The sequence below is a fragment of the Dysidea avara genome, chromosome 3, assembly GCF_963678975.1.
Source record: "Dysidea avara chromosome 3, odDysAvar1.4, whole genome shotgun sequence".
NCBI classification, from domain to species: Eukaryota; Metazoa; Porifera; class Demospongiae; order Dictyoceratida; family Dysideidae; genus Dysidea; species Dysidea avara.
This window is the reverse complement of record NC_089274.1, coordinates 23,198,532-23,213,266: the sequence shown is the minus strand read 5'-3', so window position 1 is coordinate 23,213,266 and position 14,735 is coordinate 23,198,532. Positions and strand designations below refer to the sequence as shown.

At 38.6% G+C, this 14,735-nt stretch overlaps 1 protein-coding gene across 4 annotated transcripts; it reads left to right on the top strand.

Moving 5' to 3' along the window:
- The first annotated feature begins 2,975 nt into the window (after positions 1 to 2,975).
- Positions 2,976 to 14,544, top strand: LOC136250315 (unconventional myosin-XV-like). Of its 4 annotated transcripts, XM_066042507.1 has the most exons (16): positions 2,983 to 3,123; positions 3,179 to 3,253; positions 10,290 to 10,356; positions 11,315 to 11,378; positions 11,744 to 11,826; positions 11,880 to 12,010; positions 12,061 to 12,155; positions 12,207 to 12,284; positions 12,341 to 12,437; positions 12,487 to 12,647; positions 12,694 to 12,827; positions 13,196 to 13,334; positions 13,816 to 13,865; positions 13,913 to 13,996; positions 14,127 to 14,228; positions 14,288 to 14,543. In XM_066042507.1, exons 2-12 carry the CDS (start codon positions 3,247 to 3,249, stop codon positions 13,233 to 13,235), a joined length of 957 nt encoding a protein of 318 aa, XP_065898579.1. In that variant the 5' UTR covers positions 2,983 to 3,123; positions 3,179 to 3,246; the 3' UTR covers positions 13,236 to 13,334; positions 13,816 to 13,865; positions 13,913 to 13,996; positions 14,127 to 14,228; positions 14,288 to 14,543. The 4 variants fall into 4 exon arrangements, with proteins under 4 accessions (XP_065898578.1, XP_065898577.1, XP_065898579.1 ...); XM_066042508.1 differs by lacking the exon at positions 10,290 to 10,356 and having other exon boundaries at positions 14,288 to 14,542; XM_066042506.1 differs by lacking the exons at positions 3,179 to 3,253; positions 10,290 to 10,356 and having other exon boundaries at positions 2,976 to 3,123; positions 14,297 to 14,544.
- Positions 14,545 to 14,735: the final 191 nt, after the last annotated feature.

Sequence of the window (14,735 nt, the reverse complement as noted above, 5' to 3'; positions counted from 1 at the left end):
GTATATGACAAACCTCAGTCACATGCGACCTCAAAGACTGGTTCAAAAGTGAAGCCAATGTGGGCATGGCAAGGGTGAGAAATACAAAAACATTATATGCTATAACTACATCTAAAGTTAATTATAAATTACAAGATACAGTGAGTTCTAAGTAGGACGTAGCTACTCCCTGCAGTCCTGTGCCATAAATATCTTTTGAAATGCTGTGATGCAAATTTTTGAGGCACTATCCAGAATTATGGTAAGAAAATGGAGGACATTCTTGAAAGAAAATTGTTCGTATATAATTTACCACCACAGTAATTTGAGGGTTTCATAGTAGTCAGGAATTTTCAGCTCATCTATATAGTTGATAGTATTTGCTGGTACTCTACCTTACTTTGTTTATGAGAACAAACCTGTTGTATTGGATATTTCAATACATCCATCAAATGGCTGGTCTCTCTTGACTGGTAAATCTGTTATTACTCACCTATTTAATAGTAAAATTCAGGATGTACTGTTATTAAATTTTTTGCATGTATATAGATCAGTGGGTGCTGAATGCAAACTTTTCTTTGTCTTGCTACCTATTCTATATATACCTATTATTTTTGTACAGTATCAAGGGCAATACCTATACAGTGGTCCCTTGATTATCCGGCCATCGATTTATCCAAACAGTGAAGTGACTGTTCTATTAGAGTATTTTTTGTGTGTTCCATTAGAGTAATTTAACAGGCTCTGTCTATAAATGAATGGGCTTCTATTATCTGAACTTTTTGATTATCTGAACCAGTGCTGATCTGAACACACTCAGGGCCCAATGAGTTGAGGGAGCACTGTATTTAGTAATACCAAGGTATTATTTTAAAAATATACCGAATAAGGATTTTTGGCAATACCACAAAACCCTGCTTGAGATCTGTCACTATGTACAGAAAGTTTTACATCCCAAAGTGGTGGGATGACAGCTACAAGCTGTGAACAAAAACGATCCGTTTTTCAGAACTATAGAAACAATAGACCTTGTGCATTCTAAGGCGTGGTCAGGAAAAAACTGGAAAAAAGTTGCTACGGCTTCAAGTTTCACAATAGTTTACGAGAAAAGTGAGGGCAAAAGTACCAAGTGTTCTATTACAAAAACCTTCCCTAAGCGGAATAATTTGCCATGCTGCAAGTATGTTATATATATGTACTTTTACCTAGTAACTTACTTTGTACCAGCAATACTCTATCTTTCAGTACGATTCCTTTGTATTAGCATTTTAAAGTTTCCTAGGCAAAGAATGCATATGTATTTTGCCCTCAAAAAATGGTGGATGCATTATTTTGATGATGTAATAAAGTGCCACGCCCTAGCACGCACATGGTCTATAGTTAATTGTACATTACATTAACTGTGCTATGTCAGCATTAATAGGGACTGTTTGTGGTTACACATTTTTTTTACCACTACCTGTATGTGGAAGTTCTTGATGCATGCAGTCTCTACTAGGTCTCAGTACACTTGACCTAGTGTGGCAACCTCATAGTATACAGCATGTCATCAGCTGTGAAACACCTTATGTAAGCTTTTGTCACCACCAGTACACCTTGTAACACAGGCTCATGGTATTGCTCCACTGACCAGTAGTTATGTTAAGGCAAAGTTACAGGACAAACATACTTCTATTTAATTTTTAATTTATTATTATTAGAGCTTTACAGTGGCCAGCACTGAACATTGACATGGCTATACAAAATATACAGATAGCAGGTATTGCAAAATTCACATACAAAAATATATCTGGTGCATACAAATGTACTTAAACATTCAGTTTACAAACACTAGGGCTTACGGTTCTCTTGACAGTAAAATAAAAAAAAGTCTTGCAATCCCTTGTGTTTCAGTTTTTGTAGAGCATCATTAAAGGTATTCACATTAGCAGAAGACCCTCTTGTGTCGAACCAGACACGGATTATCTGGTATAATAGTTCTTTGGTATTTTGGTCAGAATAGTCCTGTTTAATGTGGGCATAGTCAATCTCAGATAGCCCAAGACATCTAGCAAAATCTTGGTAATACCCTGGGTGAAGCTTTAAAACAACAAAATCACCCACAAATTTACGAATCAATTCCTCCTGGCTGTTACATTCTGCTATACCGGTTGGACTAGGAAACAAATCCTTGAGTTCGTCAGTAGCAGATTTTTGTTTCTTACATGTGCCTGGTGGGGTCAGTGGCATCGAAACCTTGTAATCTGCAGTAGCAATGTCAGGAATAAGTGCGGCTACTGCATCAACCAGGGATTGAGAGCTGTGTAGTTCATCTTCGAATAACGCTTTTTTGACATCAGCTGGCTTGTAGTTACACGGTATATTTTCTATATTCAAAGCTACAATAACAGTGTCCTTTGGCAGAACATCAATCGGGATACCCAAATTTACTAACACTTGAACGTCGTATCGTCGAGATCTCTTTCGCGAATTCCCTAGGCTGTTACGGCATTCTGAGACTGCAGTAGCTGGGTAAACCATTTTTGTTCTCTTTGGTAGTAAGAAAGGCTTCAATTTCACATCTTCATTAGAAGTTTCACGCAACGTTTCTATCGAAATCAGTTCATTTAGTTTAGCCTTTACACACGAACATGATGCTGCTGTTGCGAACATGATTACTTGGCTACATTCAAGAAAAGACAATACTCTAAACAAGGGAGACATCGCGTTTTCAGTGTATCCTATCCTAGCAGTCACAACTCCAACAGCTCCATTGCATTGTATTTTATACATGGGAATCGTCCGGAAGTCCTCGGGAAGATCGCTTGTCATGTCTTCACAACTGTAGCGGCTTGATACTTGGTCTGCTTGATCAACATCAGGAAGGATAAAAGCAAAATCAAACTTATCATCTACCGATGTTGTCGCCATGATAAAGGTAGTAAGGTAACAATACAGTTTGAAGGGTTTGAACTTTTCCCGCCCAGGGTTCGTATTTAATTTTGTTTTGGCGCCAAAATCGGATATCCAGACTAGTATACTCTTCTTGGATAAGGTCACACCTTTAAAAACAATCATGTTGTGCGTCAGTTTTCAGTGCTGGGTTGTGCCATTTCAACGACAACCAAGTTTGCTGCTTGTCTCGTTCTTTGTGGAATGGAGCAGGTATAAGATTGTAAATCACGTGATATAAACGATTTATTGTTTCATGCACACTCAGGCCTTAAATGATATCTTTGAGTACATTGATGTGTGAAATACATATATGAAAGAACTGCCTATCATGACATGTTAGGTAAGCTTTCTGTGACATCATGCACCCAGCTCACACCCACTGTACCACACATGTACCGTATTTACTTGATTTGTGCCACACCCTTGAATAGTACCGCAGTGTGGTATTATTCAAAGGTCTTTATCCTTGTTTCTGAAAATACTTTTAACCCTTTGGCTCCTATGTTAATAAAGAAAAGAGTTCCGTTAAACGTGAAAGCCAATATATTGGCTTTCATTACATGCATGCGTTCAAACACACGTATCTCGTAAACGAAATATCCCATGAATATACGGTTTGGACCACACTACTCTGTGGTTAATGGGTAATACCCTAAGCTTTATCCGAACATTGTAGCATGATTGAGCGTGAAGTAAGGCCAACATGCGTTTGAAAGAATTTTCGGCTGTTTTTAAGACGATAATTGCTACGATACTACCTGTCATAAAGGAGAGGCGGAATAAAGAAGGTTAGTAAAAGTTATATGATGTTGTAGATCTATCCTTTGTGAGTAGTTTAGCACAAACCACGAAGGAATAGGTTGTTCCTACATGGTGTAACAGGAGCCCAAATTTATATGTCAAAACGCGTGTTTTTTGTAAAAAACTTTCGTTTTTAAGAACCAAAGCCAAAGTATTGGCTTTAGGGTTAATTGTACCACACCCTCGAATAGTACCGTACTATACTTTCCTAATTACTCTTTACTAGTGCTCTCATACCTTTAGTTATCTTGATTTAAGAAAGGCATTGTCCTGGTAAAACTTCAACGGCTGTCACATAATTGAAATTCCAGATATTAGTTAGTAAATTGACCACGTATCATGAGGCATGACAAGGTTGTGCTACAAGGACTTGAGTGAAAGAAAGGTCCTGGATAGAAGAAATAAGTAGCAACGTGTTGTGATTGTTTTATGAAACTACAGTATGGAATAGCTATAGTAGTAGCAGGTTTAAAATATTAGTAGTGCACCCTCGAATAATACCACAGTGCGGCACTATTCGAAGGGTTTTATCCTTATTTTTGAGCAAAAAAAATAGTACCCCTGGGACACAAATTGAGTAAATACGGTAACCTAGGTGTGAAAGCCAGTGCCATTCTGCCAGTGCTGTTCTGTTGCTGGTGTTATTGAGCTGTCCAGCATGTGCTGGGGGTAGTAGTAAGAGCAGTCCATCTATCTAGGAAAAAAATTGCTACACAGTAATTATACAGTACGGTTACAGTACTATATATTAAGGCCACTATTTGGTGATTTTCTGTAAAAATTCCAAATGTAGAGAGTGGGCAGGTGGGTCAATACAATTACTCTCTAGGACCTGATACTCACTGCATAACAGGCAATTAGCTAAGTTAGGTATCCTCTTTAGCAAGCTCTTTAGATGTAGCTACATATAGTTCTTCGTCCTGTTCATAATGTGATCAGTTCCACTCAAGGATCAACTTCTTACTTGTGAACTTCATCCAATCTTTCACATTTCTTGGCTAGCTAAACAATGCACAAGGTAGCTACTGTGTGAGTGTAGCAATCTTGTAAACTGAACTGCACATCTGCAATATTTGGTTAATCAGATGAAATAATGGTTAAATCTTTAATAATGGGGAAATATGTGATGGGGAAATATGTGAGGCAGCAAAGATACATGTGGGCACTGATGAAGAACAGAAAAATCATTAAATAGTGGCCTTAGGAATGATGATTCCTGTGATAAATATTAGCCGGAAACCGGTGATGCATTGCCGTGACAGCATTAGAATCAAACCCAAACCACCTTTCATGTTTCTGATAAGACATTAGAAAACCTATTTAACAGATTTTTTTTTTACTTGACTGCCTGATGCCTTCAGACAACATACCTTGATTACGGCAAATACCATGTGCTTGATTTTTTTCACTATTAGACATCAATTTCTCCTGACACATGTAAGGAGGTACAATGCATTCATCATGGAGTGTCCAAAGCCGTAGCTATGCAGACTTATCTGGGTAGGTTCTTTTAGAAGAAAAGTGGACCTTTTGATGCCCAGGGAAATTTTTTGAAAATAGATACTAAAAGGTTGAATGTGGTGGCATTTCTGTATAACTGGACTTTTGCTATGAAAATTTGGACTTGTATACTAAAATTGTGGACCTTTTTTTTTCCAAGAGGGTGGTTCTTTGGAACTCCCCGAACTCCCTGGTGTCCCATTTCTTTTCCCCAGTAGTGCAAACTTGTCAACTTGCAAATGTGGCCTTGCATGTAATCTACATAACTTTTTGCACCACACCTACAACAGCACTTGCAATTGTGTTGTAAAGCCTCATAACTTTAATAAGCTATACCAAAGAGTACATGTACTCTGGATTAAAGTAAAAGTGATTTTAGTTTATGTGAAGATGGAATACCTATCAATAACAACTTATGATGATGCGGTTTTTATTTTAGTAGTATATAGTAGATAAACTAACCACTATTCTGGAGGAGATAATTAAGTGATGGCTAAAGGCTGTTTTTCATATAGCCTGTGCATTGCCTGCAATTACTACCAGGGTATTGACGGGGGGCACTGTAACAAATATGGAAAATACCTCGCCGGTATCGCAAACGACTGTGCCACAGCCACCGTAAAAGTTGAGGGGAGTTCAACCTTCCTGGCTCTTCCGGCACGCAGGCAGGAAGATTTTTTATGGAAGCAAACACTGCAGGCAGACGCCAGCAATGTTCAACACGAAGAAACTAAGCATGGCGGTGCCTATGAGTATACCACGCTTCATAGAGTGTCACTAAAACACCTGTAACATGTTGTGTTGTAACAAATTAAGGCGTACCTTTGCTGCCAACCACAGCAAGTCCGTAGACACTCTGACTCAGGCAATAACGCAGGCAGTTTGTGGCTATATGGAAACCAGCCTTAAGGAAATAATTAAGTGTTTGGCAGGGAGGGTGCACCAGGGTAGTATGTTGTGGAGCAGGGGTCTAGTGGGTATAGTCCCCTAAACACTGAAGCTATTTCAAATGTTTCAGAACTAAAAAAATTGGTTTTATGCACAAATTTTTGAATCATACTGCTTTCTACATTAATCAAGAGTTGTGTTAGGGATAAGTGACAGTCATGAGTAGTTCAGCTACTGTAGCTGTAGCTATTATTGTGGACCGAAAGAATAGCGTACACAAGACCATTTGTATTTTGTTTACAAAATACTCTTAGCAGACTAATTGTGCCCATGTATGGGATAGTGCTGGAGGATTCTCAATAGTGTTATATATGTGGTGACTATTCTACAAATACACAAAAAAAAATTTTCAACTATAGTAGGGACCATAGCACATCAATAAAAAGTACTGAAACAAGCTGGAGTAGTGCACAATATTAAATCACAGTAAAACAATAAGTGTTATATCCCTACTGTGCATTTCCATTATGGTATGTAGGGATATTAACAGTTTGTGTAGGTTAGAGACCTGGCACGAAGATCCGAGGGCGTGGTCTCTAACCGACTTTAAAAATGTATGTATTTTATATGGGCATATAGGTGGAGTCATTGTGGGATTGAGTTATATGTCATATTGAAATCGTCACACAATGTTAAAATAATCATGGAAGACTGAATATGGTTTTGTCGAAGTGTTGAAAAAATCGAAACTCGCACTGCTTCCTTTCACAAGTTAGACTTGAGCTGGGAAACGGCAGTGATCAATTGTAATGTCTAGACAGGTTAGCAGTAGCCAGTGCCTATGGTGTCAGTAAAGAACACGTGTGGATTTATACAATGAGAACGAGTTGTCACAAGTTGTGCCTTCATTGGCACCACAGTGGCACGAAGAACAGGCACAGTTTCGAGTGAGGTTTTGAATATGGACATGCCCACATTACACGTAGTGCAAAATAATGTTTCTACAAGTTTAGGTCTTAGTAAAGTCCATCCATAAGATGAAAACAGACTAAACACTCTAGAAACAAATGGGCACTAAGCAGATTTTCTGTGATATTTCTGGACTTCTCCATTCATCGTAACAAATGTACGTACAACATTACATTGTACCTCCCATAATTGAATTCCTTTAGGCATATCTATAAAATGAATAGAGTGGTTAACTACATGTTGGCCTGGGTGACTGGTTGCCCACTGCAGGCTATCGGCCTGATTATGCTTGGAGAGAGCATTGCAAATCCATGATCGAAAGTGAGATTTGTGATGCTTGAGGTCTTTTCTGCTAGCAGGTCTCTTAGTAGATTTTAAAGACCTCATTATCCTCCAAAGATCATATTATGCATACCATTTTCTAATTATTGTTTTTCTGTGATTTAACATTGTGTACTTGTTTCAGTACTTTTTATCAATGTGTTATGCTCCCCACTCTAATTGAAAATTTCAAATTTTTTTGTGTACTTGTTTGTTAACTTTTTTTGTAAAATAAAATGACTGGCGAATCCACGTATACCGCATCAAAAGCAAAAATGGTGCCACACACCCCAGCAATCAATTATCATCTGAAAAGTGAAGTATTTATTATGCTTTGTTGTCAGCTATGTTCAACCCGTTTAATTTTAATTTAATTTGTTTAATGCACATACCTCATAATTGAGTGTTGTGTACATGTGAAAAGATGTAAACTTAAAATTACTGCTGTCTATAAAGATGAGTTACACAGCATTACGAATCAAGAACTGTTTGAAGAACCTCTGCAATCAAAGTAGCCACTATGAAAAATACAAACGATTTTCCATTAAGAAGGGAAACCATCATGTGCTACTGCCAAATTGACACTTGCTGTCAGCAAAGATGAACAGGACACAAAGGAGGACACTGGTAAGTCCATGAAGAATGCGTTTTATGTACTGTGATATGCCAAAAGGCACCTCTAGTGTTGGGCCAAAGCGACATTGAACAGTGAAAAAATCAAATCTGTAGTTATCGAGTTATGCTTGTCTGAAGGCATAGAAAACTCCGTTTAATATATATATATATGTTTTAAAAAGTCCATAGCAACTTGTTGAAAGTGTTTTGGGCTGAACTGAAGGCTTGGCTTTACCTAACCAATACTGCTTCATTGTCATCAGTGGAAAGTGAGGCTGGTTTTTTGGTAATGTTTTTTCATGGGCTATGCCCACACCTTTGTTGTCCCTGCTATACAGTACTATCGCATTGTATGATTAGAGTTTTTTACTTTTTACTAACTGCTCTATCAAGACACACGATAGTGTGTCGTGCCCGGTGCGCAACACCCATGAGTATATTGACAGGAAGAACAAAAATGCAATTTTTGCACCTCCATAGCTCTGTGCTGCCTTGATGAAACAAGACGATTTTTGCTGTGGACACGCCCTCCAACTTCAGTACCCCACATACCAAATTTGAGTGAAATCGCTTCAGGCATTCCCAAGATATGCGACTTCAAAAATTGGCTTAGTTTCTTCATTTTTTTTCTTATTTTTCTTCCTCTTTTCGCACACTTACAAAAACTGCTATAAAATGCAAACACTATATCCAATTACCTTGAAATTTGGCACACAGAAAGGGGGTATAAAGACACATCTCGGTACCAACTTTGGCTGGAATACGATAAACAAGCAGAGTTATTAGCGATTATTCGCGAAAAATAACACCAATATGTTGTCACGCCTACAAGGTAAACCGCTTATGAGAAGAAGCTGAAAATTGGTGGGTGAATAGGTTAACTATTGAACCTCAAACCTTTTGTGGTTTGAAAGAAATCGAGCTAAAAACCAGGAAGATACAACGAAAAAACCAACAGTGTGTAACAATTATGCAATCGAGATTAGCTAATAAAAAAAAAAACGACTACTTGTCACACCTACCAGAAAAACCGCTTGGGGTAATGCTTTGAAAATTGATGTACAGATGGAGTAATCATCTTAGAAAGGCTCTTCAATGGTGTAGAAGTATCAGACTTAAAGCCACGGAGTTATAACACGAAATCCAACTTGGTGTAGCAAGTGTGAGATCGAGATACTCTAATAGAGCAGTCATCCTAATAGAGCAGTCACCCTGAAGAGAATACAAGAGATCAGCTAGAAATAAATAACCTGTATAGAGATCAGCTACAAACAAATCACCCTGTAGAGAGTTCAGTAACAAACAATTCACTCTGTAGATAGATCAACTAGAAGAAGTTACCTTGTAGGGAGTTCAACTACAGAAAGAGATAGTTCAGCTAGAAGAAGTCACCTTGTATAGAGTTCAGCCACAAAGAAACCACCATGTAGAGAGTTCAGCTACAAACAAGTCACCCTGTAGAGAGATGAACTACAAATAAATCACCCTGTATAGAGAGATCAGCTAGAAGAAGTTACCTTGTAGAGAGTTCAACTACAAAAAAAACTGTCATGTAGAAAGTTCAGCTGCAAACATATCACCCTGTAGAGAGATCAGCTAGAAGAAGTTATCTTGTAGAGAGTTCAGCTACAAACAATTCACCCTGTACAGAGATCAACTAGAAGAAGTTACCTTGTATAGAGTTCAGCTACAAACAAATCACCCTGTAGAAAGATCAGCTAGAAGAAGTTACCTTGTAGAGTGTTCAGTTACAAAGAAACAACCATGTAGATAATTCTGTAATAAATATTCGAATTATTTATATATATATATAAATTGTACATTTACTGATAAAATCAGAAGTGTTTAAAATACTTAACATCTGCTTCATCTTTTTTTCCTCCTGTGGTAAAGAAAAAAAGATAGGTTAATAGGCCGGCTTTGGGGTATACAAATGCAAAAAGAAGTGAAATCTAATCCAAAACAGCCAAGCTGTAAAAAAAGAGTGTGGCCCTCAAAAAGGCTATGGTGAAAAAAGATGTGAAATCCAAGGTGGCGGAAGCGGCACCAAAATTCACCTGAATTATCGTTATTAAAATTTTTACCATTAACCTACCATCACAGCCATTTCTTGGCCGCCACCTTGGATTTCACATCTTTTTTTCACCATAGCCTTTTTGAGGGCCGCACTCTTTTTTTACAGCTTGGCTGTTTTGGATTAGATTAAACTATCTCGATCTTTATGTTTGTTTGTTTTTTTTGTGGTGGACGTGGGCATTCCCCTATCCCTCCCTCCCTCCCAGATCCGCCACTGCAATGGGTGAGGTTCAGGCAAGACTTTGACTGCTCACACTTTCATCTAGGAAACAGGTACTATATAGTCCTGTAATCCTGTATGAGATTTTCCTGCATTGACTCAAAGCACCCTACTCATGCCAATGTTTCACTGGGTATTCATGACCATGTGTATGTGGCAATGAGACAAGAGTTTGCTTCTTATGCTTTAGGAGTAGTTGGAAAAGGCGGCTACGGTCGGACGCAGACACGGACAAAGGCATTTTCAAAAAGCACTTTTACATTTATATAACAGTTATTTTTCATACCTAATGCTGTTTTTATAGCAGTCTTCGCTTCCAGACCCAGGCGTCGATCTTTTCATAGCGCTTATCCATTTATAAACGCATGTGCGAAGGATAGACTAGCATTCTAAAGGCCATTATAGTGTTGTATACGTACTCTAGAAATCTAATTCAGAGTCACAGAGATTAATCTAGCATCTCCCAACTTAATCTCGTAGGCCAGGTCCTTGAAACCCTCAACACTCGGTATAAGCACCTGCTCCTTGTACTAAAAGGCGTAAGATTGTGGATTTGGCCTGCTAAGCTAAGTTGCATGGGGCATACAAGCTAATCTCTACAACTATATAACTATGTATTAGACTTTAGAGCATGTGTACAACACTATATGGTCTTTGGTATGCTGTGGAGTGCTGGTTTAGTCCTTCGCACGTGCGCTTATAAATGGATAAGCGCTATGAAAGGATTGGCGCCTGGGTCTGGAAGCAAAGACTGCTGTAATAACAGCGTTAGGTATGAGAAATAACTGTTATACAAATGTAAAAGTGCTATTTGAAAATGTCCACGTCCGTGTCCGCGCCCGACCGTATCCGCCTTTTCCAACTACCCTATGCTTTAGTGTGTGTGGGAGCATTTGGGGGGGGGGGGGGGGGGGGGGTGTGGGGCGCATAGTTAATTAATACATGGATACCTTCATCCCTGCATCTATACAAGGAGCCCATGCTTACACATTATATTTACTGTATTCATAGACATCATGAAGTTCATGGGAGTAAAGGAAAGAGTGAGAAGGAACTGGTGATGGCTATACTCAAGGTACTGTCCACATTAGCTCAGGGGCGTAGGAAGATATTTAACTTATGGGTACCCAGTGGTAAAGCTGAAGACCAAAAAAAAAAAAAAAAAGAAAGGTCACAAGCTGATAGCAATGGATAATCAAAATCAATAATTATAACTACATAGTTGACTACACAACTTCTCTGAACGAATACTGTGACTGCTTTACTAGAGTCATAGTATCTCGATCGTTTTAGTAATATATAAAACAGTATGCTGACACCTGTTAGTTATGCCACTGGAAATATTTATCGGTGCCCAAGCACCCATGGCACCCATGCTTCCTATGCCCCTGTAGTTATATATGGTCACTCACAACTTGGACCACACTGTATAATTTATAGGCAGCCCGTGAACACCCTGAACTACAGGATGAGATCTATTATCAACTGGTGAAACAGACCACCAGCAATAAGAGCAGTAAGAAGTGAGTATAATGCACTACATGGTCAGGTTGTACTGTGTGTCATGGTCCAATAGTGATAGTTGTGAGCGTGGGTGGAAATTGTTAGTTATCTGTACTGGATACCTTAACTGTTCAGAGTTGCTACTGCCTTATCTGTTGAGCTACTTACAAGCTAACAGTTCTGACTCTAAGAGAGAATTCCATGGTACCACACAGCTAGTGTATGCACACATTGCTTATAACTTTATTTTATAGCAATGGCCAGCATGTGTGATTCTAACTTAAGGAAGACAGTCAGATATGGTGGAAGGAAGAATCCACCAGGGGAAGAAGAGATAGAAGCAATAATAGTAGGATGTCTTATGATTGCTGTTGTGGTAAGACAGTTTGGTGTCCAATAGGTGGGCCGTTTTGTAAAACGTCAAGTCATCCACTTGCCTGGAGATGACAGTAAAGTATTGAGAGTTAGAATATGTACTGTAAGTCTGTCTGTCTTCATATCTTGCTATATTTTACATTTTATGAAACTGTATAGACCTCATATGATTTACTAAAGGAATTATGTACCATGCTCAACCTATTGGGAGAATCTGACATTGAAGAATTTGGTATACATGCTGACCTAGGGAAGCGTAAGTGTGCTGCTAGTAGCTATAGTGTTGTACTAATCAGCTTATACAGACACACTACCATTGCCCTTATCACCACACGAGTATGTGCAAGATGTGTGTGCCATGTTGGACAGTCAGAACCTCAACTACAAGTTGTGCTTTCAGAAGTTGATGTGGTTCAATTCATGGAATTTGGAGAACTCGTTATATAGCAGTGTACTCTATCATCAGGTAGAATTGAGACTGTACTGATGGAGGTTATGTGGCTTTCATTTAGGCTGTGCCTGATTTCATGAGAGCACATCTTGTTCAACTGGATGGGGGAGTGATGTCACAACAGTTGATGGATACTGTCTGTTTGTTAGCTGCACTCCAACATAGAGCACGAGGAGAGACTGATCTTCCTTCACTGTTAGTAGTGAATGTACTGTGTGGTGTTTTCTTGCGGTACATTATGTGGCTACATGTATGTGTTCCACTGCATGTGGAAACAGATGCTTTAGTGGGATATCACTTATGATGTCCATGTCTCACAAACAGATGAAGTTCAGGTAGGACTTTAGGTTTTTTCACATGCGAGACATTATGGAACAGCCTCTTGCGGAGTACCAGTCCTATATACCTCCAAGAGATTTGACTCATAGCACCTGAGTAGTGTACATGTGGCCCATTGTTTCACTGGGTAGGCATGATCATGTATATGACAGTCAAAGTCTTCAGATTTTTGTGTACATAGTGCATTACAAGTGTTTGTAATATATATGCTGTATACCATGTAGCAAGCAGACAGCCAAGTTAATACCACCATCAGTATCATGACAATTCAAACCACAACAGTGGCCGGATAAAGTACTTCATTTCCAGTCCACTGCACAGCACAGCACTTGGCAGTGAAAGGAGTAAGGGACAAATTCATGGGTAGGTAATATGTAAACACATTATAGTTAAAGCGCTCCCACATTTGTGTACAGAAAATGCACCACAAGGGGGAGTGTCGAGAGGCTAATGCAGCATGAGGCAAAGCCAAGTACTGTCAAGACACACTAAGTGCTGTACTTTTGTATACACACAAGCACAGGCAGTGCCTTAAGTGTTAATTATATTGTACTTGTACTGGTCATCTTGTTTGGAGTGTTCATCAATTAAACTGCTTCAATTTTTGGTGATCAGACTATCTGTTTATATGATGTATTGTGTATAGCAAACTGGTGGGATTGTTTTCGTAACTTTCCTGTACTACATTTTCCACATGACTGTACTATATTTGCCCAAGTACGATATCTGCTCAATTACGCATTATGAGCAGACACAATACTTTATGGTAACTATGGTACACTTCACCACTTTGATCCTCCCACGCAAAGTACAATATACTGTTCTTATGATCCTACTTTTGTAGATGTCATAATGAAGTTTCCAATGTATGCCTCAAGATTCTTCCCTATCATGGTAAGAAATACTTGTAAGTGATGACCTTATGTACTATCCATACACAGAGTGTTTCACATCCTAAAGTGGTGGGAGAATGTTTACTAGCTGTGAACAAGAATGGTTTGTTCTTCCTCAGCAACAAAACTAGAGTATGTTAACCCAACAATGTGTTATTCTCACTTAATTGTACCATCTAAGCATAAATAAAAGGGATTTATCACTGAACCCACATATGGTTTGTGGTTACATAACTAATGACTGTCATTGTTCACCTCATAGGAGAGTTTGCTATCATTTCCCTTCCATGAGATAGTCTCTACTAGAAAGTCGAGGTCTCACTCAGGAAGACAATATATTGACCTAAAGTGTGGCAACCTCATGGTACGTGAAACACCTTATGTAAATTTGTATGTCACCGCTAGTACATCTTGTAACACTAGTACACACAGGGTCGTGAGATTGCTCCACTTATCAGTAGCTACGTTAAGGCAAGGTTACAGGAACAACGTAAAGAAGATGATATCAAGGGTGTTGTGAGAGGATCATCCATGTACTTAGCATAAAATACTTTCAGTGACATGTACATATATGAAAATATAAGTTATATAATAGACAGATTATTCGGAAATTTCAATTGCAGTATTTATCAAATTAAAGCTAACATGCATGTATCTACAACAAATCACTCATCACACTCCTCACTGCAAAACAATTGTAGACAGTTATCTTGCAATTCTTTGTGTTTCATAGATCTAAGGGCAGCATTAAAGTTTTCTGCAGTAGCATCAGTCCCTTTCTTCTCATACCATTTGTTTACAATGTTAATGATTTGCATTGTTCACTAGGATTTTTATGGTGACAGTTATACTCAACGTTTTCGTACTCAGT

Coding starts and splice junctions, on each gene's coding strand:
- LOC136250315 (XM_066042506.1), top strand. CDS start 3,035: ATGTTGTGCGTCAGTTTTCAGTGCTGGGTTGTGCCATTTCAACGACAA. Junction 3,124..11,314: donor TTCTTTGTGGAATGGAGCAG/GTATAAGATTGT, acceptor CTGTATTCATAG/ACATCATGAAGTTCATGGGA. Junction 12,156..12,206: donor AAGAGATAGAAGCAATAATA/GTAGGATGTCTT, acceptor GGTGTCCAATAG/GTGGGCCGTTTTGTAAAACG.